Here is a 21,086-nt window from a genome sequence, read left to right on the forward strand (position 1 = left end):
ATCAATTAACATCCCCACCCTTCCCTCCCTCATCCCAACCTCTTCCTTTATTACCCTTCCCATTACATTCATCCCAATCCAGGTCCCCTAAGCCCTATCACTCTCACTGTCATATCCATGCCACACCAGCACTCTCTGGTTATGCTTTTTTATGCCTCCACTGCTAGCCTGTGGATATTCATGGCAAATTTCTATTACCAATACCTCTGCCAGCTTTATTGTTTCCCATCTTTGCATCCCTTGGAAAATCTCCAAAATAAAAAATGTCTGGGTTGGATTCAGTTTTAGCGTCTAACCTTTCATTTTTGTTCAATAGGGCCTTGTTTAATTCATTTTGCTTTCAACTGGCACTTTTTGTCACCTGCTTGGCCTAACCAAGTGCCATCTTGTGAATCACTGCTTCCCTCACCACTGCTTCCATAATTTATTTAGTTTTTTTCTTCTTTATTTTTACTGTGCCTTATTCAAAGCAATTGAATGAATTTAGCAGTCAGCAAATGGATAATTGCTGACCTTACTGCTTGTGTATAATTGAAATATAATACTATATATGGATGAACGTACTTGAGACCTGAAGGAGCTTGTATGTGATGTTATTTTAAATTCATGTACACTAACATAAAGTTGAGCACTCAGCAACACTTTCATGTACTCTTATGTTTCATGTTTCAATAATATTTGAAATATCTAGAAGAGAAGAAATTTTACAAACTGCAATGCAGTTGTACTTATTGCAATGGTGACATACTATTAGAGTACCACACTAGAACTCAGTGAGCTCTTTAGAACCACCATTGATTCAAACAAATAGCATACTGCCTGACTGGGTGCTTAATTTTATAGACCTCGGACTAAATAAAAACACTTAAACACTTAAATAAAAAATAATAAAATACATGTACACAATAAAGAGTATCAATAGATTGGTTAGAATATTGTGAATACATTTATTTATTACTAATTAGTGTAGGATATTTAAAAAAATATGTAAAGTCCTACTTTACTTAACTGCAACTTTTCCCATCATTTGCTTTTTAGTGTTCTTCTCGGGTTTTAATATGATAATGTAACATTTTGGTAGGAAAATACAGAACAGTAAACCAAAACTTGAGGCCAAAATAGCAAATATCTCCACAGCTACTGTGAACTTTCCAGGAGAGCTGACATAAGCTGGGATGAAGGTGATCCAGACTGCACAGAATATGAGCATGCTGAATGTGATGAATTTGGCTTCATTAAAGTTATCAGGAAGTTTCCGAGCCAGAAAAGCTAAAATGAAACAAAATAGAGCCAAGAGTCCAATATAACCCAGCACAGCCCAGAAACCTACATTTGATCCTAAGTGACATTCTAGAATGATCTTTTCTTTATAACGTTTTAGATTTTTGAAAGGGAATGGAGGGGATGTTGCTAACCAAATCACACAAATTAGAACCTGTATGAGAGTGAGAGAAAGAACACTGAGTCTCTGCTGTGGAGGCCCGAACCATTTCATAGCATTACTGCCTGGAAGTGTAGCTCTGAAGGCCATTAACACCACTATTGTTTTCCCCAGAACACAGGAGATGCAGAGGACAAAAATGATCCCGAACATTGTGTGGCGCAGCACACAGGACCACTCAGATGGCTGACCAATGAAAGTAAGTGAACAGAGGAAACACAGAGTCAGTGAGAAGAGCAGCAAGAAGCTCAGCTCTGAGTTGTTGGCTTTGACTATTGGAGTGTCTTTGTACTTAAAAAATATGATTGCTATTATAATAGTTGTTAAAGCCCCAATAATTGAAACCACTGTTAACAAAATGCCCATAGTTTCCTCATAGGACAGGAATTCAATTTCTTTCTTCACACACTCATCTCTGCGTGTATTTGACCAGTAGTCTTGGTTGCATTGTTCACATTCAATTGAATCTGTCAAGAATAAAAGAGAAAAAACACAAACGAGAATGATATACAATACATAGAGAGAGATATCGTATGTACTTTTTTTAAAAAAACATTTGGACTTTAAACCTTTTAGTTTTATCATTTTTATAAGTGAGTGAAATGGACCGGATGTTTTATAGTACCTGTAGTATTACTGATTTCTCCTTCTGCACATGGTATGCAGTCAAAGCAGCAGATCGGCTTTCCTTTCTGTACAGCTTTCCTGGTGCCTGAAGGGCAGCTCTCACTGCACACTGATCTCGGCATCTGTGATCAAGAAATATATGAACTTAATCTTTTTTTAGACTTAGACACTCACACCATGTTTTTCCTTATACTAACCTGATTGCTATTTTGTGCCCAAACAATAGAATTCAGGTTTACTGCTAATCGATCATTTGGAGGAAATGAAGAGTCATAAAGTCCAACAGCGATAAACTCATATTGATGCTCTTTGGTTGTCTGCCAGTTTATGATTTCATATTTTGCAGCAGGATCACCATTTGCATCAAAATACACTTCTTCACCCTCTTTGGTTTTGAAATGCACCCTTTTGAGATGTTCTAAAAACTGACAGAAAAGAACAAAAACTACATATTAATACATTTTATGACTTTAGGTTGTACTTAAAACAGAAATTCCCATAAAATACAATTATATTACTGGCTATTTGGAAGTGAAGATCCTTGCCAAATCTGATTATGACTCACAGTAAAAGGATCAGGCTGCTTTTTTGTGGGGCATGTCTTTGTACACCCAAGAAGGTGATGGAGGGCGTGAGCAACAGCATAAACTCCTTTATACACATTACTGAAAATGGGCATCAGGGACATGTCAGTAAATGTGTTTTCCACTTCAGACAGTTTCTCTTTTCCTGTGCATATTGTTGTATTTCTATAGTCATTTTCAATTGTAAATGTACACTGAAACATTGCCTCCCAAAATTCAGTAAATGCAGCATTTCCTGCAGATTTTAGTGGCTGTACATCCAGAATGAAGTCCTGTAGACCTGTTACTGTTGTTTCAGAGATAGCCATTCCTATAGCTCCTTGCAGTATGTTGAACCTATCCAGTTTGGCCAGTTCTGGATCAAATATCCAGGCCTCAGTTCCCACCCACTGGTATCCAGTGATGTTGTGTTCAAAAAACACATGCACCAACATCTCCAGGTCCCATGTGTCAAGAAATCCAATAATCACTCGAGAAGTGGAGCTTTTAATCTGCTGAATTATTCTCAGGACTTTTTCTTGTGAGTAGGTTCTGAAGAATGGGAGGGAATATTCCAGGCATATGCCTAATTCACTTGCTGCTTCAGTAAATGCAGCCATTCCGCTGTTACCATAATCATCATCTCTTCTGATTGCTCCCACCCATGTCCAGCCAAAGTGTTTCACCATCTCTGCCAGTGCTCTGCTCTGAAAATAGTCACTGGGAATAGTGCGCAGAAATGAGGGATATTTCCTTTTGTCACTGAGACACTCACAGGTGGAATAGTGACTGATCTGTAACAGATTCACATTTCAGTTTAGTTTCATTATGTTCACCAGGTACAATATGTACAGCATAACATAAGTTCATTATAACATGAGTAAGACAGGAACATTTTTACAAACACAATTTGATCAGAATATGATAACAGTTGTGATTACTACATAAATTCAGTAATTCTTACAATGGGAACACTGAGTGGTCCGATACTGTTTGCAATAGCCATTGATACTGCTGAGTATGTCTCGCCAATCATGGCTTGTACCTCAGTTGGTTTTGTGCATGGCTCATTCAAATCTAAGTTCTCATTCCCATTGACAAGTGCCATGACCGCTCTAACCCCCATTGCTGTGGAGCTGCAGGTGTCATAGATCTTGTAGCCCAGTGAGACACCAGGCAGCAAAGAAGAGCTGTTGTTGATCTCCTCTATTGCATAAATCAGGGTCTGTGAAAACTGGAAGGCTCTGAAATCAAGACTGGTTAACAACAAGTTATTTATTAAACATTAGAAGACATATATTTTAAAAAAAATTACTCACTTTTCTTTTACTTACCTCATGCACTTTACTGGAGGTGGTCTGACAGAGTAGGACAAATCAGTAATCTCCCATATGCTGTGGAAGGGAAAAATTGCTCCAATCGTGATATCCCCTTCCTTCGACAGTTGTGGGTATACAAGCTCTCCCTGCATACTACAGAATGTTCCATTTGTTCTGGAAAAATTTATAATGGCCATCACCACATGCAAGAGAGTAAATATATGCTCCATTCACTTTGAGTATGATTAGTGTGCTTCTCAGGTCTGTTGTTTAATTGGTTGAACATGAAGGTTTTCTGGTATTTATATAGCTGGAAAGTTAAATCCTCTATGGAGAAGTTACACTGTTGGGCTACATTCAAAGGAGGTGTGACTTGTTAAAATGATCTTTCTTATGGGCAGTGTTATAGGTACCCCTTGGTTCCAGAGGCAGATTTTTTGACACTGTCAAGCATACAAAATACTTAATATTTGAATCATTTGGGGTGATTCACTTGGAGGCATTTATGTTTAATTGGTTAAATTACTGAGTTATTAATGAGAGTTTTGAGTCTGCCACCTTCTACATTGGCTACGACTTTGGACATGTACAATGTGACCCTTCCTTTCTTGGAGAGTTTTTGCATTTGTCCGATCTTTGCCTGTGGATCTTTCTGGGCATGGAATTGAACTTCCTATGGTCTGTGTCTTTCCCAGGTTAAAAATCACCCATTCTGTCAGCCCTGGTAGATTTCCCCCTTCATGGGCACACAAAAATCAGAAACTTCAAGATTAATTACAAATTCATGGTCTTACCAGCTATCTTAAATCAGCAGAGCCTTGTTTCACTAGTATTTTCATTAAAATGGCGGCTTACAAAACCAAATTCTCACAAATGTGAATATACCTATCAGATTTAGGGAAAAAAAAAGTTATATCTTTTCATAGCACAACACTAAAAATAAAACCTGGATGACTAGTCAGTTATTATGTTGGAAAAAACAAAGGGTGGGAATTATGCTCTGTTTCACAATGTAACATTACATGTTGGAATTCATGTTTCCCTCAATAAAATGCAACTCCCCAGTTCCAGCAGCACTTATGCATCCCTAAACCACGGTGTCACCACCACACGCCTTGCATGCGTCCTTAAAATAGCCTTGGACTTTTGGAATATATTGACGCAGATGGGCGCGGTGGTCTGGAAATGGTGTGTATTGAGGTAAATTTCTGGCATGTTTCTATCTAGGCAGGCGGAAAAAAGCTTTGCGCGACTGATCCCCCTGCGCTCCAAAATACCCCATCACTTCTTTACCACAGAAAAATAAACCTCACCCAGAGCCTTCAGCAATCAACTATAAAAATAAAATATACTTAAAAATCTGCACAGTAACTATAAATTATTATTGGTTATATTTATTTCTGTAAGTTATAAGGATTTAAATTTATGTTTAGTACACAGACTAAATAACTCTAACTTATAGCAGACAGGCATTCTGCTGTTTAAGAATTTCAACAGATGCTTATTCTCACTCAAATGCTGGAGTTTTTGAAATGGAAAATTAAAAGAGAAAAGAACTTTGACTGAACATAAATTTATTTTATTTAACTTTGCTATTATTTAACTGAATTTCACTTTTATATCTGAAAAATAAAGCACATTTTCGGCGTCTGGTGCTGTCCGTCAATTATATAAAACTTAAAACATTTGAAATACACAGAAATATAAAGCTATATTTTAGCATTTGTTTCTTATCACCAGGGCAAATTTATTAAAATATTAAATATATTAGTTTATGAATTAAAATCTCGTCCAGCACTCTGAAGTGTCAGGCTCGCAAAGTAGTGCTTGGCGCAGCGCGCACAGAATAACTTCTGCCTTCTAAAAAAAACGTTTTAATAAATAAGGTCCTGTGTAAAAGTCATGTTATTGAATTCACTAAAGCCAACAAATGTACTGATAATTAATCAAGAGAAATCAGACAAAATGCACTGCGCCTCTCTCTCTCTCTCTCTCTTTCGCAGCACGGAGCTGAATTTGCAAGGATATAAATAATATAAACTCAGTTCAGTTAAATAAAAATAAGTAAGGACCTGTTAGTTAATCAAATATTGTCAAATATAAAGGTGTCAGATACAGAGAAATGGGTGATCACCAGTAAACAGAGTAATGAAGGCAAAACCATACCAGAAACGATAACCAGTCCAGAGTTCATACACGAGCAATCCAGTATCAGAGGTAATCCAAGAGGCAGTAGTGAAAACACAGTCCAAGTCATACACAAACAATCCAGTATCAGAGGCAAAGGCAATAATCGGCGTCGAGAAAACAAAAGCAAGGTCATACACAAAGTAAACTGAGACAAGAGATAAAGTAACGCTTTGTAAAGAGGAGAACCTACAATACGCGGCGTGGTAGTCTGTTTGGCGTGCATCTTTATAGTGCCAGTAATCAGTATTCGGGACTTCCTGGAGGAAGCAGGTGAGGTGTCACGTGATCAGGTGAGTGCGTGATGTCAGCGGGTGGTGCATTCTGGGTAGTGTAGTTGTTGACCTGAGAACCTCCGTTAGAGCTTGGTGTGGAAGGGACAGAGGAGCTAACAGCACCAGACGTGACAAAAGGATAGGTTGAGGTTTTGATGAGCTGTTTTCATGATTTGAAACTGAAACTAACCGAAACTTATTATTCTGCGCAAAAAGCCTGTGATTGTTTTAAATGAGTTTTTTAATGGATTGTTGTTTTTGTCCATTCTTTTGTTTTGTTTATATATACATTTTTCCTTTGAGTGTGGTTTGGTTTGTTTAATTTTTATCCCCAGACGCTTATTTGGTTTTTCCGTTTTTTCTTCAGTATTACAAGTCTTAGTAATTTTCTTTGGTCCTGTGGAGGTTTTTCGTTTCTTATTTTTTAAATTCGTTAGATTATATTTTTGTCAACATTTTGGGTTTATTTTCGTTTGTTATTTTTCTAATAATAATAGTAATTACATCCTTTTTTTTCTTTTGTTCATTTTTTTTTTAGGGGCGAGTAACGCAACAGTTACTTTTACTGGTAACTAGTTACTTTTATAGTGAAGTAACTCCATTAGTAACTCAGTTACTTTTTTGGAGCAGTAACTAGTAACTATAACTAAATACTTTTTCAAAGTAACGTGCCCAACACTGTCTACCAGCTGCCACAATTTCTTTTTTTAAGGCCAACCTTTAGATATAATGCTAAACACATGAACAGCTACTTAGAAAGTAATGTACTTAATCTAACATTATGTTATTGTTAGATGACAGTAAATGTATACTGCTATACAAGTTCTACACTGACTAATCTATTTCTAAGTTATGTACTTACTTAATTTCTATTGTACTGTCCAATGAAACAAATATTTCTAAAATATTACTTTTGTGAGATACAGAGAGTGTCTGCAACAGTTGGCTCACAGTGGAAACTGCACAGCCTTAAACTTCAGGCCTTTCAAGCAGCTGTGGAAACTGCACAACTTTATCATTAGGACTGCCTTCACTAATAATATCTACTACTGCCTCTGTAAAACAACAAGTATTATAGATGAACTGGACTAATACCATATGTCTATATGTCTATTGATTTTTCCTGCTGAATTCATATTACATTTATTTATTGTCTTGTGTATTTATTTTCAGGTATGTTACCTTGTTACCTTGTGTATGCATTCGGCTTTCAAGATGGTGACCATGTTCGTGGCATCGTCTAAAAGATAGGCCCCTTCACTTTTTACTTGCTGTGGTATTCAAATTTTCCCTTTCGTACTCTGTGTATCCCTGCACAGTATAAAGCTGTTGTGTGTTGCACCATTTTTTGCATTTTTATAGTAGTTATATTGACAAGTATCTGTATTTTGTTTTATTATTGAGCAAAACTTGTTTATTAAAATTATGAGAGGTACAGTCAAAACCTTTGATTAGTAGTTTATACTGAGTTGGTGGCTTATTGGAAAGTTATGCAAAAAATAAATGATACATTAATGATACATTTAGTAAACATGAATTAGCGTAGGTTTATATCAGTAGTAAGAATGTAAACAGTTAGTTCACTTAACTGCCATCTTACCCATCATTTGTTTTTTAGTGTTCTTCTCTGGCTTCAAAATGATTATGTAACATTTTGGTAGAAAGATACAAAACAGCAATCCAAAGCTTGAGGCCAAAATGGCAAATATTTCTACAGCTACAGTGAACTTTCCAGGAGAGCTGACATAAGCTGGGATGAAGGTGATCCAGACAGCACAGAATATCAGCATGCTGAATGTGATGAATTTGGCTTCATTGAAGTTATCAGGCAACTTTCGAGCCAGAAAAGCCAAAATGAAACATAAAAGAGACAGAAGTCCAATATAACCCAGTACAGCCCAGAAAGCTACATTTGATCCTAAATTACATTCTAGAATGATCTTTTCCTTGTAGTGCTTTACATTTTTGAAAGGAAAGGGAGGAGAGGTTGTTAACCAAATCACACAAATAAGGACCTGAATGAGAGTGAATGCAAGAACACTGAGTCTCTGCTGTGGAGGCCCAAACCACTTCATGACATTACTGCCTGGAAGTGTAGCTCTGAAGGCCATTAACACCACTATTGTTTTCCCCAGAACACAGGAGATGCAGAGGACGAAGATTATTCCAAAAGCTGTGTGACGCAGCATACAGGACCACTCAGAGGGCTGACCAATGAAAGTCAGTGAACAGAGGAAACATAGATTCAAGGAGAAGAGCAGTAAGAAGCTCAGCTCTGAGTTGTTGGCTTTGACTATTGGGGTATTTTTATATCTAAAGAACAATATTGCTATTGTTATTGCCATGATAGCACCAATAACAGAAACAGCTGTCAGCAAAATGCCCATGGTTTCCTCATAGGAGAGATATTCAGTTTCCTTCTTTACACATTTATCTCTGTATGGATTTGACCAGTAGTCCTGGGTGCATTGTTCACATGTAACAGAATCTGTTAAAACAAAAATCATGAATCACAATTTTACTATTAACACATTGGAACCTAAACCATTTAAACTTTTATCTTCTAAGATGTAGTACAATATACCCATACCTGTCATGTTGCTGATTTCTCCTTCTGCACACGGTATACAGTCAAAGCAGCAGATCGGCTTTCCTTTCTGTACAGCTTTCCTGGTGCCTGGAGGACAGCTCTCACTGCACACTGACACTGGCACCTAAGACAGCAGGAAAAACAACATTAAACAGTTTCTTGTGTAATAACATTATTTATTTAAAATTATTTAAATTATTTTAAAAACATCTAGGCAACTTTCTCCCTTAAACTCACCTGATTGCTATTTTTTGCCCAGACAATTGAGGCCATGTTTACCGTTAATCGATTGTGAAACGGTAGAGTTGAGTCATAAAGTCCAACACTGACAAACTCATATTGATGTTCTTTATGTGTCTGCCAATTTATGATCTCATATTTTGCAGCAGGGTCTCCATTTTTATCGAAATACACTTCATCACCCTCTTTGGTTTTGAAATGAATCCTTTTGAGATGCTCTAGAAACTTATAGACACAATAGATTGGTGTCTTTATGTTAATGTCTTTATTTATAATATTTTAGAAAGCTTAAGGAACTGTAATTATTCTTTGTGTGTGAAGTATATTGCATAAAATAGTTAATAATAACCCATTAAACTCACTGTGAATGGATCTGGCTGCTTCTTGGTCGGGCATGTTTGAGTGCAGCCAAGAAGGTCATGTAGGGCATGAGCAACAGCATAAACACCTTTATACACATTACTGAAAATTGGCATTAGTGACATGTCAGTAAATGGGTTTTCAACTTCAGACACTTTCTCTTCTCCTGTGCACACTGGTTTATCTTTAGATTTATTCTGTTTTGTAAATGTACACTGAAACAGAGCCTCCCAGAATTCTGTAAATATGGCACTTCCTACAGACTTCAGTGGATTTATATCCAGAATGAAGTCTTTCAGACCTGTTACTGTTGTTTGGGAGATAGCCAGCCCTATAGCTCCTTGCAGTATGTTGAATTTATCGAGTGTGGCCAGTTCTAGATCAAAGATCCAGGCTTCAGTACCCACCCACTGGTATCCAGTGACATTGTTTTTAAAAAAGGCATGTACCAAAATATCCAAGTCCCATGTGTCGACAAATGCCACAATCACTCGAGAAGTGGAGCTTTTGACCTGCTCAACAATTCTTAGCACTTTTTCTTGTGAGTAGGTTCTAAAAAATGGAATAGAATATTCCAGGCATATGCCTAATTCAACTGCAGCTTCAGTAAATGCAGCCATTCCGCTGTTACCATAATCATCATCTCTTCTGATTGCTCCCACCCATGTCCAGCCAAAGTGTTTCACCATCTCTGCCAGTGCCCTGCTTTGAAAATAGTCACTGGGAATAGTGCGTAAAAATGAGGGATATTTCCTTTTGTCACTGAGACACTCACAGGTGGAATAATAACTGATCTATAACAGATTCATGCAAGTGTATTAATCATTGTGTTCAGTCATGAATGTATGTTGTTAATAATTTACAGCATGTAGTTTTGAATAATAAAAATTACAGGTTTGATTAATTAAAATTTAAGAATTCTTACCACAGGAACACTGAGTGGTCCAATACTATTTGCAATAGCCATTGACACTGATGAATATGTCTCACCGATTATGGCCTGCACCTGAGCTGGTTTTGAACAGGGCTCATCCAAGTCTGAGTTCTCATTTCCATTTACAAGTGTCATGGCCATTCTAACCCCAATTGCTGTGGAAGTGCAGCTGTCATATATCTTGTAGCCCAGAGAAACACCAGGCAGTAAAGATGAGCTGTTGTTGATCTCCTCTATTGCATATATCAAGGACTGTGAGAACTGGAAAGCTCTGAAATCAAGACTGATTAACAAGTCATACAACAATATTACAAGATGATTAAATACCTCATCAACCTTCATGAAGTTTCACTGCTGTTTTATATACTTCTTACCTCATGCACTTCACTGGAGGTGGCTTGACCAGATAGGACATGTTTGTGACATCCCATCTGCTGTGAAATGGTAAAATCCCTCCAATGATGATATCGCCATGCTTTGATAGTTGTGGGTATGCAGGCTCTCCTTGTAGGCTACAGAATGTCCCATTTGTTCTGGAAAAATTGATGATGGCCATCACCACATGCAAGAGATTAAATATATGCTCCATTCACCTATTCAACCGATGGGTGCCGTGGTTAAAGGTTAGTATGTCACATCTGTTGTTTAACTCAGTGGCCTGAACAGGAAAGATTTTGTATATTTATACAGTTGGAAGGGGAAACACTCAAGGGAATATTATACTGTTGGGCCAACATTCAAGGAGGCGTGACTTTCTGAGGAGTTTTGTAAAACTCAAGTCTCTCTGTGTGGTCCAGCCATGTGTTTTTTTTTTCTATGAAACATTCCTTTTAGTTGTGGTGAGGTAATGTAAGGTGTTACTGATCATACCTACATATAAAATATACAAGCCCACAAGGAACTTCTAGCACAATTCTGTATTTCTGTATATTTGTTCACTCTTTTTGGCAGGATTGATAGTGTACACTTAAATTGGTTCGTTTTGTAACAAAGACTTGCCTTTAAAGCACAGTCTCTATATTGTTGTAAGGACTATTAAGAAGGCCATTCCATGAATATTGTGCCATATACGAGTTAACCTGGCAGGAAAACAGCCCCAGAACATTTATTATATTGTAATACTCTGTGTATTTGTGTTGTCTGGTGTTGACCAGAGGAGGATTGGCTCCTCTCAGGGTTTCTTCCTCTCAGTCTGAAAAAGTTGTCCCTGGCCACTGTTGCTTTTGTGCTTACTAAAAAACATATCTCTGTAAAGCTACCTTGTGGCAGTATTTGTTGTAAATATAAATAAATTTGTTTAATATAAATTTCAATTTGTATTGAGCGGATTGGACTTCCCATTTTGTGTTGGCCAATCCAATGAGTGCTGTCAAGTGATTTCTTTCTATCTAGGCATTAGGAACCTTTGGTCAATCATGATCACTAACAGGAGGTAAAAGACCTTGGCCAAGTTAAAATACATTTCGGAATGATCTAAGGTGTACGTATATTTCTGACCTTATATGTATGCTTTTTCCCAAAAAAATATTTCAAAGATATAATTGTAAGCCCAATACTAGAATGGCAGTTACGCCCATGATCCGTTTCTGTTTATCTGTAAGGCAGCTGACAAATGCACTAGCCAAACTCATTAACACTGGATTGTTTGTATTATTGTATTATTAAGTAGCTATTTTAGCAGTTTACATTAGCCCTTTAATAATCATAATTATTATTATAATTATAAAAAACAAATGAAATGAAATAAGGAAAAACATACTAAGACAAAATCCAGGGTACCCCAATGTCCATTAAAATCATTTTTGTTATTTTAATATTTTAAAAGAATGCTGCAAAATAGCAGAATTAATGATCAGACCCTACATGTTTTTTCTGTTTTAATATGGGTGGAATTGTAATATGTAATATATTCTAAAATATCAACCATTTAATCAACCAGTTTAGACTTGGTTCATGCATTTCATAATAAGTCAAACAAATAGTCAATATGTAGCTCATTTTAAAGGCACTTTATTCATAAGTTGCTTTTTGGTGTTTTTATCTGGTTTCAGTATGATTATGTAACATTTTGGTAGAAATATACAGAAAAGTAAACCAAAACTTGAGGCTAAAATGGCAAATATCTCCACAGCGACAGTGAACTTTCCAGGAGAACTGATATAAGCTGGGATGAAGGTTATCCAGACTGCACAGAATATGAGCATGCTGAATGTGATGAATTTGGCTTCATTAAAGTTATCAGGAAGCTTCCGAGCCAGAAAAGCCAAAACAAAACACAAAAGAGCCAAAAGGCCAATATAACCCAGCACAGCCCAGAAACCTATAGTTGATCCTAAGTGACATTCTAGAATGATCTTCTCTTTGTAGTGCTTTAGATTTTTAAAAGGGAATGGAGGGGATGTTGCTAACCAAATCACACAAATTAGGACCTGAATTAATGTGAAAGCAAGAACACTGAGTCTCTGCTGTGGAGGCCCAAACCATTTCATGACATTACTGCCTGGAAGTGTAGCTCTGAAGGCCATTAACACCACTATTGTTTTCCCCAGAACACAGGAGATGCAGAGGACGAAGATTATTCCAAAAGCTGTGTGACGCAGCATACAGGACCACTCAGAGGGCTGACCGATGAAAGTAAGTGAACAGAGGAAACATAAGGCCAGAGAAAAGAGCAGCAGAAAGCTCAGCTCTGAGTTATTGGCTTTGACTATTGGGGTATTCTTATGTTTAAAGAATATGATTGCTATCATTATTGTTAAAAATGTGCCAATAATTGAAACAGCTGTCAGCAAAATCCCCATAGTTTCCTCATAGGACAGGAATTCTATTTCCTTTTTCACACACTCATCTCTGTAAGGATTTGACCAGTAGTCTTGGTAGCATTGGTCACATTTAATTGAATCTGTTAGAGAGAAAAAGGTTGCATTAGTAACATGGAACATGTATATGGAAAATGAAAAAGGAATGCATTGCATACATTATTGCTATTCCATTATGTTTCATTATGTCCGGTAATACCAACAATAAATTGTTTATTGTCCCCTTTACTGCATTTCTTTACCTGTCATGTTGCTGATCTCTCCTTCTGCACATGGTATGCAGTCAAAGCAGCAGATCGGCTTCCCTTTCTGTACAGCTTTTCTGGTGCCTGGAGGACAGCTCTCACTGCACACTGATCTCGGCACCTATAATTAAAATACATATTTAATAGTCTGAAAATAAAGACGTACTTCACACATATTTCTTATATTTGTGCTATCACTTATGCTCACCTGCTTGCTATTTTGTGCCCACACAATAGAAGCCATGTTTACTGCTAATCGATCATGAGGAGGAAATGAGGAGTCATAAAGTCCAACAGTGACAAACTCATGCTGGTGTTCTTTAGTTGTTTGCCAGTTTATAATCTCATATTTTGCAGGAGGATCACCATTTTCATCAAAAAACACTTCTTCATCTTCTTTCGTTTTGAAGCGCACCCTTTTGAGATGTTCTAGAAACTGAAGAAACAGGACAAGCAGTAATTAAAACTTAATGAATGTACATCATTCTGCTACTCTAATTTTAATACATGTACTTGAGAAGACTCAACTCACAGTGAGAGGATCAGGCTGTGTCTTTGTGGGGCATGTTTGTGTGCATCTGAGGAGGCCATGTAGGGCATGAGCAACAGCATAAACTCCTTTATACACATTACTGAAAATGGGCATCAGGGACATGTCAGTAAATGTGTTTTCCACTTCAGACAGTTTCTCTTTTCCTGTGCACGCTTTTCCTGTATATTCAGTTTCATTCTGTTTTGCATATGTACACTGAAACAGAGCCTCCCAGAATTGAGTAAATATAGCACTGCCTGCAGATTTTAGTGGATGTACATCCAGAATAAAGTCTTTCAGACCTGTAACTGTTGTTTTGGGGATGGCTAGGCCAATAGCTCCCAGCAGGATTTTGTGCTTATCCATTGCAGCTAGGCCAGAATCAGAAATCCAACCTTCAGTTCCCACCCACTGAAATCCAGTGATATTATGTTCATGAAACACATTCAGCAAAATCTCCAAGTCCCAATGAGCAAGAAATCCCACTATTACTCGGGAAGTGGAGCTTTTGATCTGCTCAACCATTCTCAACACTTTTTCTTGTGAGTAGGTTCTGAAATATGTAAGAGAATATTCTAAGCATATTCCTAACTCTTCTGCAGCTTGAGTAAATGCAGCCATTCCATTGTTACCATAATCATCATCTCTTCTTATTGCTCCCACCCATGTCCAGCCAAAGTGTTTCACCATCTCTGCCAGTGCTCTGCTCTGAAAATAGTCACTGGGAATAGTGCGTAAAAATGAGGGATATTTCCTTTTGTCACTGAGACACTCGCAGGTGGAATAATGACTTACCTATTAACCACATATAAACACAGGTATATCAGGCATTGTGTTCAGTCATGATGTTTTGTGTAACAAAAACAATATTGCATAACTAAAGCAGGTAGTTAAGGTTTAAATTCACAATTTAAACACTAGTCCAGTATATCAAATAATATAAAAGGAAATCATTAATTAAATTCTTACTAAGGGAACGCTGAAAGGTCCAACACTCTTTGCGATTGCCATTGACACTGATGAGTATGTCTCGCCGATTATGGCTTGCACCTGGGCTGGCCTTGTGCAAATCTCATTCAAGGTTGAGTTCTCGTTTCCATTAACAAGTGTCATGGCCATTCTAACCCCCAATGCTGTGGAGCTGCAGGTGTCATATATCTTATAGCCCAGTGAGACACCAGGCAGCAAAGAGGAGCTGTTGTTGATTTCTTCTATTGCAAAAATCAATGACTGTGAGAACTGGAAAGCTCTGAAATCAAGACTGGGTTAAAAAGAAAAACAGATGAAACAGACATTTAAGAATTTATAAAAGCCACTTCACTGTTATATAACATATTAACAAAAATAACTTAGTGTATGCAAATCCTGCTTGGATTTAATGCTCACCTCATGCAATTCAGTGGTGATGGCTTGACCACATAGGACACATCTGTGATTTCCCAACTGCTATGGAAGGGAAAAATCCCTCCAACTATGATATCACCATCCTTCGACAGCTGTGGGTATGCAGGCTCACCTTGCAGGCTGCAGAATGTCCCATTTGTTCTAGAAAGATTGATTATGGCTATTACCACATTTAAGAGATTAAAGATATGCTCCATTCACCTATTCAGCTGTTGATAATTGATAGTTATTATGTGTGTGTGTGTTTATGGAGTCTGCTGTTTCAGTTGGTAGAACAGGAAGGATTTGTGGCATTTATACAGATGGAAGGGCAGATCCTCTGCGGTAATATTACACTGCTAAGTCACAATCAAAGGAGGTGTGACTTTGGAGCAATCGGAGTAGCACTAATCTGAAAGAAGTAGGCCTCGATAAATTGCTGGATGTTGGTGCTCCTTTTTTTTTTTTGTTGCTAAAAACAAACATAAGAAGAATTTTATATTTGATTATTATTCAAATGGGCCCTAGAATGGTTTGGTGCATGGATTTGACATACCATAAACCTCAAACACTCTTTTGTTCTCCTTCAATAAAAAAACCCAGCTCTCGGCCAACTAAAGTAAGGAAAGTTAAAAGCTAAAGATCTAGCTAACTAAGGGTTATTTTTTTTAATAAAAAAGTGTCTTGGTAAATTGCTGTTTACGAAACGTTTGTAACAAACGGTTTTGACTTTTTTTGTCATGTATGATACTCTTATTAGATTATAATATATTATATTATTATTATATTTATAATATTGTTGCAGTAGTTATTCTAGTATATAGTATATTCTAGTATAAAAAATAAATGCTTTTTAATACCACAAAAAATATTGTTATTGTAACAATACCCTGTAATATCGCAATGTTACTTTAAGGGCCATATCATCCATCCTTTTCTAACTGCTACCTAACTTCCCTACTGCTACTAGCATGCTGACCTTCTCCTGCTTTTAGCACAACCAACAGCTGATAAGCAGGATTTTATCCATATACAGGCCCCCATTCATATTGTAGTCAGTGTCTGATCTTCTTATTAATAATGTCACTGCCAGGGTTCAGCCTTATTTGCAACATATTCACCTCACAGTGTATAGAGATAGGGGCATTACCTAAATATCTCCTGATGTAAATCTTGTGTTTAATTTACATACTGCTATTCTATGACCTTAGGCAGTGTACATGACATAAGTTGGTTTATAATAATAAGAACACTGGCTGAACAATCTATTGTACTGATATTTACATTAAGACCATCATGGTGACCTTTTCTCAATAAGGCTGTTTTTTGTGGATTCTCATTCAAGTCTAAGGATTAGTCAAAGAAATAAAGCATGAATTCATACTTCTTTTTTTTGGGTGGGGGGCGGGGATAGTTTAGCAAGAAGACAATCACATTTTAAATCTCTGTTTTATTAGATGGTCTACAAGGACAGCACTGTATAATCAAAAATCAAACATTAAACAGTAAAACATAAACAAGACACATTAATAGTTAGATTTTGGAGGGATTTTTACCCATCATATGTTTTTTAGTGTTCTCATGTGGCTTTAATAAAATAATGTAACACTTGGGAATAAATATACAGAAAAGTAAACCAGAACTTGAGGCCAAAATGGCAAATATCTCAACGGCTACGATAAACTTTCCAGGAGAGCTGACATAAGCTGGGATGAAGGTGATCCAGACAGCACAGAATATCAGCATGCTGAATGTGATGAATTTGGCTTCATTAAAGTTATCAGGAAGCTTCCGAGCCAAAAAAGCTAAAATAAAACACAAAAGGGCTAAAAATCCTATATACCCCAGCACAGCCCAGAAACCTACAACTGATCCCACATGACATTCTAGTATGATTCTGTCTGTGTATTGGTGCATATTTTTGTAAGGAAACGGAGGGGATATTGTTAACCAAAGCACACAAATAAGGACCTGTATGAGGGTAAAAGCAAGAACACTAAGTCTCTGCTGTGGAGGCCCGAACCATTTCATGACATTACTTCCTGGAAGTGTAGCTCTGAAGGCCATTAACACCACTATTGTTTTCCCCAGAACACAGGAGATGCAGAGGACGAAGGTGATCCCAAACGCTGTGTGACGCAGCATACAGGACCACTCAGAGGGCTGACCGATGAAAGTAAGTGAGCAAAAGAAACACAGAGTCAGAGAGAAGAGCAGAAGAAAGCTCAGCTCTGAGTTGTTGGCTCGGACAATAGGAGTCTGTCTAAAGTGGAAGAAAATTAATCCAATTGTGATTGTGAGACATCCGCCAAACAAAGAAAATGTCATCAGTAGAATTCCCATGAGCTCATTAAAGTCTAGAAATTCTATATTTTTCAGATCACATCGAGTCTTGTTCCCGTTTGACTTGTACTCGACAGGGCATTGAAGACAGGAGACGGCATCTGAAATATTAAAAAGGGCAAATGAAGAAATTTCAGGACTGCGTGAAACTGTTTGAGCTTTAAGTCGACTACGTAATAGCACCATCAGCATCAGTGTAAAAGATAGGAGCCTGATCTTCTCACTTGTGGTGTTGCTGAACTCTCCATCTGCGCAGCGGATGCAGTCAAAACAGCAGATTGGCTTCCCCTTTATGAAAGCCCTGCTGGTTCCTGGGAGACAGTCTTCACTGCATACTGACATAGGAACCTGAAGTACAGAAGCAACCCAATTCAGAGTTTGATTCATAAGATGAGACAGCTATATAGAGAGTTTGGTTATTACAGTATTTTTGTGGTGGTCTATGTTCCAGATTGACAGATAAAAAAAATCCAATTTAAGCTCTTGTTTGCTTACCCTACGTTTAGCCCCTGCCCAGAGTGCAGTAACATCATTCATTACAAACTCATGGCCTTCTTGTTGAGATGCGTCATACAAGCCAATGGTCTCAAATTTTATTTCTCCTTCCCTGCTCATCTGCCAGTTGACCAGGGCATAGCGTGCAACTGGATCACCCACCTGATCAAACAGTACTTTTTCTCCATTTTTGGTTGTAAAGTTTACTTGCTTGAGGTAATGTAGAACCTGCCATGGCTCTATTTTCTCTTTGTTTGCACATGCGCCATTGTGGAACGGCCCTTTTCCTTCCACACAGCCCAAAAGTCCCTCCACAGCGTGGGCCACAGCATATACAGCCTTATAAATGTTATTCAGCAAGCTGGCATCTGTCACGTCTGTAAAGCTTGTGTGTGCATTCCCCAAAGACTCCTCTCCAGTGCAGGGTTTGGCACTAATGGCTAATTGTGGTCTCAGATTGCAGTCAAACACGTTCTCCCACAGTTCAACGAGTCCTGTGTTACCTGGGGTCATAGAGGGCCGGCTGCCTGTAATAAACTCTTTCAGGCCTGGAATATTCGCATTGGGCACGGCAAAGCCTACTGCACCCCCAACCACAGCATAGTTCCTGGCATTGGCTAAATACCTGTATGTGATCCAGCCTTCACTTCCAACCCACTGAAAACCAGTGACATTCTGGTTGTAAAGCTCATTAATAAGAAGGTCCAGGTCATTCCCATCTGCAAAAGCCACAATTACCCTGGACGTAGATGTCTTGATAATGTCCACCACATCTAGAAATTTCTGTCTGGAGTCAGTCCTGTAAATAGCCAGAGAGTACTCCACACAGATTCCCTCTTTTTTAGAAGCTTCTAGAAAACTGGCCATTCCATCATTGCCATAGTCACTCCTGCTTCTGATGGCTCCCACCCAGGTCCAGCCAAAGTGCTTGACCAGTTTTGCCAGTCCTCTGCTCTGGTAGTAATCGCTGGGAATTGTTCTGAAGAAAGAGGGGTACTCTTTTCTGTTGCTGAGACATGCACAGGTGGCTGAATGACTGAGCTGTAAAACAAAACAATCTGCAATAGGGTACTGATATTATACAAGTTTCTCACTAATACTCACTAATACTTACTCATACCCATTCTTGCATGGTTGATACTCATATCTGGATTCTCCTTAAAACTCTTTTATACCTTTTATACCAAAATGTTATCTCCTTTTGTTAAAGGTACAAATCATTGTAATGTATTCATACAAAGTGAATGTGATTATAAATAAATGCACATAAATCACACTACAATGTTGCTAAGCTCTTTATAAATAGACACGTGTCAAACCTATAGGTATCCACTCAGATTCCAGTCCCAGGGAAAAAAGGGGCTTGTGCCTGGATGCTCAACATGGATAATTAAACTTAAATTGGTAAGATTAGAGATTTAAATTGTTGTAACAAATATTAATCAACATTGTTGTAAACATACATAATTAAACAAAATTATCTCTCCATATACACACATAATTGGTAAGTAATTTGGTCCATGGGCAGATTATTATATGTAATCTAATTTTCTGCATAATTGTCTATAATTGCAGGTTGCATTATTAAGCAATTTATACGCTAAATGACTCACCACTGGTATGTGGAAAGGGCCCATGGTTCTTGCGATTCCTATGGTGGCTGTGGAAGTGGTCTCCCCGATGACAGCGTGTACAGTGGAGTCTTTGGTGCAATTTTCCCTTCCCTCTTCAGGCCCATTCATTAGAACCAGCGATGCCCTAACTGAGAGAGGAATGCTGGGGCAAGAGCCATATATTCTGTAGCCCATGGTAAAGCCTGGAAGGATTTCTGTGCTATTGTTAATCTCCTCAATCGTGAACATCATTGTCATGGCATACTGTAGCTCTCCTGGATCAACCCTACAAAGAAATGTACAATGTTTCCCTAATGTGTGTATTAAGTGTGTATTTTGCAATACACACACATCATTATTATTAATATTATTTTGGTAGCATTACATTTTTAACACCTCATATTAATGCATTGTCATACAGAGTAGTCATATCAATCACAGTTTTTTTTTCTGAAGTTAAGAAGAGTTGCTTTTCAGTTCCGTATAACATAACACTGTAACCCCATTATTATCTTTCACCACCTTACCCATAACACCTCATATTCCCAGGGTTAACTTGCAGTGTTGGATTCAGACCACCTGGATACTGATGGAAGGAAAATATGCCTCCTATGGAGATATCCCCATCTTTAGAAAAATGAAGAAAATCATCTGCTCCGTAAGCAATGCATTGCTGCCCATTGGCACTAGCAGTAAAAATGAAGATCATCAGTATGTCTGCCAGAAGCAGCATGGCTCAATACAGCTAATATGTGCCTTACAGAATAGTTTAGGTGTTAAGCAGACCTGTGTTTTATTTGTGTTTATATACATCTAATAACTGTGGAACATGGAACCTGACATGATGCTATGTGGGGTGTTTACCCTGTCTGTCCAATAATGAAAGCCAGTGTGATGATTGACATACAAATGGAGCAATCGGGTGTTTAATGGTGTGTGGTCCAATCAGGGCCTTAACAAAGGGCAGCTTTGTATCTTATTTTATTGGGGTATCTGTATTTTTGCTTTTATTATTTTACACACACTTATATATGTATATATATATATATATATATATATATATATATATATATATATATATATATATATATATATATATATATATATATATACATATATA

The 21,086-nt window shown here is 37.6% G+C and overlaps 4 protein-coding genes and 1 long non-coding RNA gene across 8 annotated transcripts in view; 1 reads left to right on the plus strand and 4 right to left on the minus strand.

The window, feature by feature from the left end:
• The window catches only part of LOC107196878 (extracellular calcium-sensing receptor-like), a 44,223-nt gene extending 28,421 nt beyond the window's left edge, over positions 1–15,802 (minus strand). The window contains exons 1-6 of the mRNA XM_015600805.3: positions 15,519–15,802; positions 15,102–15,393; positions 14,133–14,927; positions 13,809–14,036; positions 13,598–13,721; positions 12,857–13,438 (exon numbers count right to left, since the gene is read on the minus strand). Of these exons, the coding sequence (XP_015456291.3) occupies positions 12,857–13,438; positions 13,598–13,721; positions 13,809–14,036; positions 14,133–14,927; positions 15,102–15,393; positions 15,519–15,733 (2,236 nt within the window). The 5' untranslated portion in view covers positions 15,734–15,802. The remainder of the gene's footprint in view (positions 1–12,856; positions 13,439–13,597; positions 13,722–13,808; positions 14,037–14,132; positions 14,928–15,101; positions 15,394–15,518) is intronic.
• Positions 1–17,978, plus strand: part of LOC111191710 (uncharacterized) — a 121,200-nt gene extending 103,222 nt beyond the window's left edge. For all 3 annotated transcript variants that reach the window (XR_007440767.1, XR_007440768.1, XR_007440769.1), the window contains 5 exons: positions 1,556–1,640; positions 8,548–8,632; positions 13,086–13,170; positions 17,607–17,691; positions 17,895–17,978. This is a non-coding gene — a long non-coding RNA (uncharacterized LOC111191710). The remainder of the gene's footprint in view (positions 1–1,555; positions 1,641–8,547; positions 8,633–13,085; positions 13,171–17,606; positions 17,692–17,894) is intronic.
• On the minus strand, positions 928–4,236 carry LOC111191704 (extracellular calcium-sensing receptor-like). Its single transcript, XM_022667317.2, has 6 exons — positions 3,966–4,236; positions 3,596–3,887; positions 2,634–3,425; positions 2,266–2,493; positions 2,067–2,190; positions 928–1,908 (listed from the first exon to the last, which is right to left on the minus strand). The coding sequence occupies exons 1-6, from the start codon at positions 4,178–4,180 to the stop codon at positions 1,001–1,003; spliced, it is 2,559 nt and encodes an 852-aa protein (XP_022523038.1). The 5' UTR covers positions 4,181–4,236; the 3' UTR covers positions 928–1,000.
• On the minus strand, positions 7,037–11,186 carry LOC103037740 (extracellular calcium-sensing receptor-like). The gene is made up of 6 exons (XM_022667325.2): positions 10,911–11,186; positions 10,528–10,819; positions 9,605–10,396; positions 9,240–9,467; positions 9,003–9,126; positions 7,037–8,900 (listed from the first exon to the last, which is right to left on the minus strand). Exons 1-6 carry the CDS (start codon positions 11,123–11,125, stop codon positions 7,993–7,995), a joined length of 2,559 nt encoding a protein of 852 aa, XP_022523046.2. The 5' UTR covers positions 11,126–11,186; the 3' UTR covers positions 7,037–7,992.
• Positions 16,949–20,764, minus strand: LOC103041284 (extracellular calcium-sensing receptor). 2 transcript variants are annotated; one of them, XM_015600817.3, is made up of 5 exons: positions 20,494–20,764; positions 19,967–20,252; positions 18,354–19,394; positions 18,083–18,206; positions 16,949–17,959 (listed from the first exon to the last, which is right to left on the minus strand). In XM_015600817.3, the coding sequence occupies exons 1-5, from the start codon at positions 20,697–20,699 to the stop codon at positions 17,049–17,051; spliced, it is 2,568 nt and encodes an 855-aa protein (XP_015456303.3). In that variant the 5' UTR covers positions 20,700–20,764; the 3' UTR covers positions 16,949–17,048. The 2 variants fall into 2 exon arrangements, with proteins under 2 accessions (XP_015456303.3, XP_022523035.2); XM_022667314.2 differs by having other exon boundaries at positions 16,949–18,206.
• Positions 20,765–21,086: the final 322 nt, after the last annotated feature.

The sequence above is a fragment of the Astyanax mexicanus genome, chromosome 9 (assembly GCF_023375975.1).
Source record: "Astyanax mexicanus isolate ESR-SI-001 chromosome 9, AstMex3_surface, whole genome shotgun sequence".
NCBI lineage: Eukaryota > Metazoa > Chordata > Actinopteri > Characiformes > Acestrorhamphidae > Astyanax > Astyanax mexicanus.

Coding starts and splice junctions, on each gene's coding strand:
- LOC111191704 (XM_022667317.2), bottom strand. CDS start 4,180: ATGGAGCATATATTTACTCTCTTGCATGTGGTGATGGCCATTATAAAT. Junction 3,888..3,965: donor CCTCCAGTAAAGTGCATGAG/GTAAGTAAAAGA, acceptor GTTGTTAACCAG/TCTTGATTTCAGAGCCTTCC. Junction 3,426..3,595: donor GACCACTCAGTGTTCCCATT/GTAAGAATTACT, acceptor AATCTGTTACAG/ATCAGTCACTATTCCACCTG.
- LOC103041284 (XM_022667314.2), bottom strand. CDS start 20,699: ATGCTGCTTCTGGCAGACATACTGATGATCTTCATTTTTACTGCTAGT. Junction 20,253..20,493: donor GGGAATATGAGGTGTTATGG/GTAAGGTGGTGA, acceptor ATTTCTTTGTAG/GGTTGATCCAGGAGAGCTAC. Junction 18,207..18,353: donor GGGCAGGGGCTAAACGTAGG/GTAAGCAAACAA, acceptor TCTGTACTTCAG/GTTCCTATGTCAGTATGCAG.
- LOC103037740 (XM_022667325.2), bottom strand. CDS start 11,125: ATGGAGCATATATTTAATCTCTTGCATGTGGTGATGGCCATCATCAAT. Junction 10,820..10,910: donor CCTCCAGTGAAGTGCATGAG/GTAAGAAGTATA, acceptor CTTGTTAATCAG/TCTTGATTTCAGAGCTTTCC. Junction 8,901..9,002: donor AGAAATCAGCAACATGACAG/GTATGGGTATAT, acceptor TTGTTTTAACAG/ATTCTGTTACATGTGAACAA.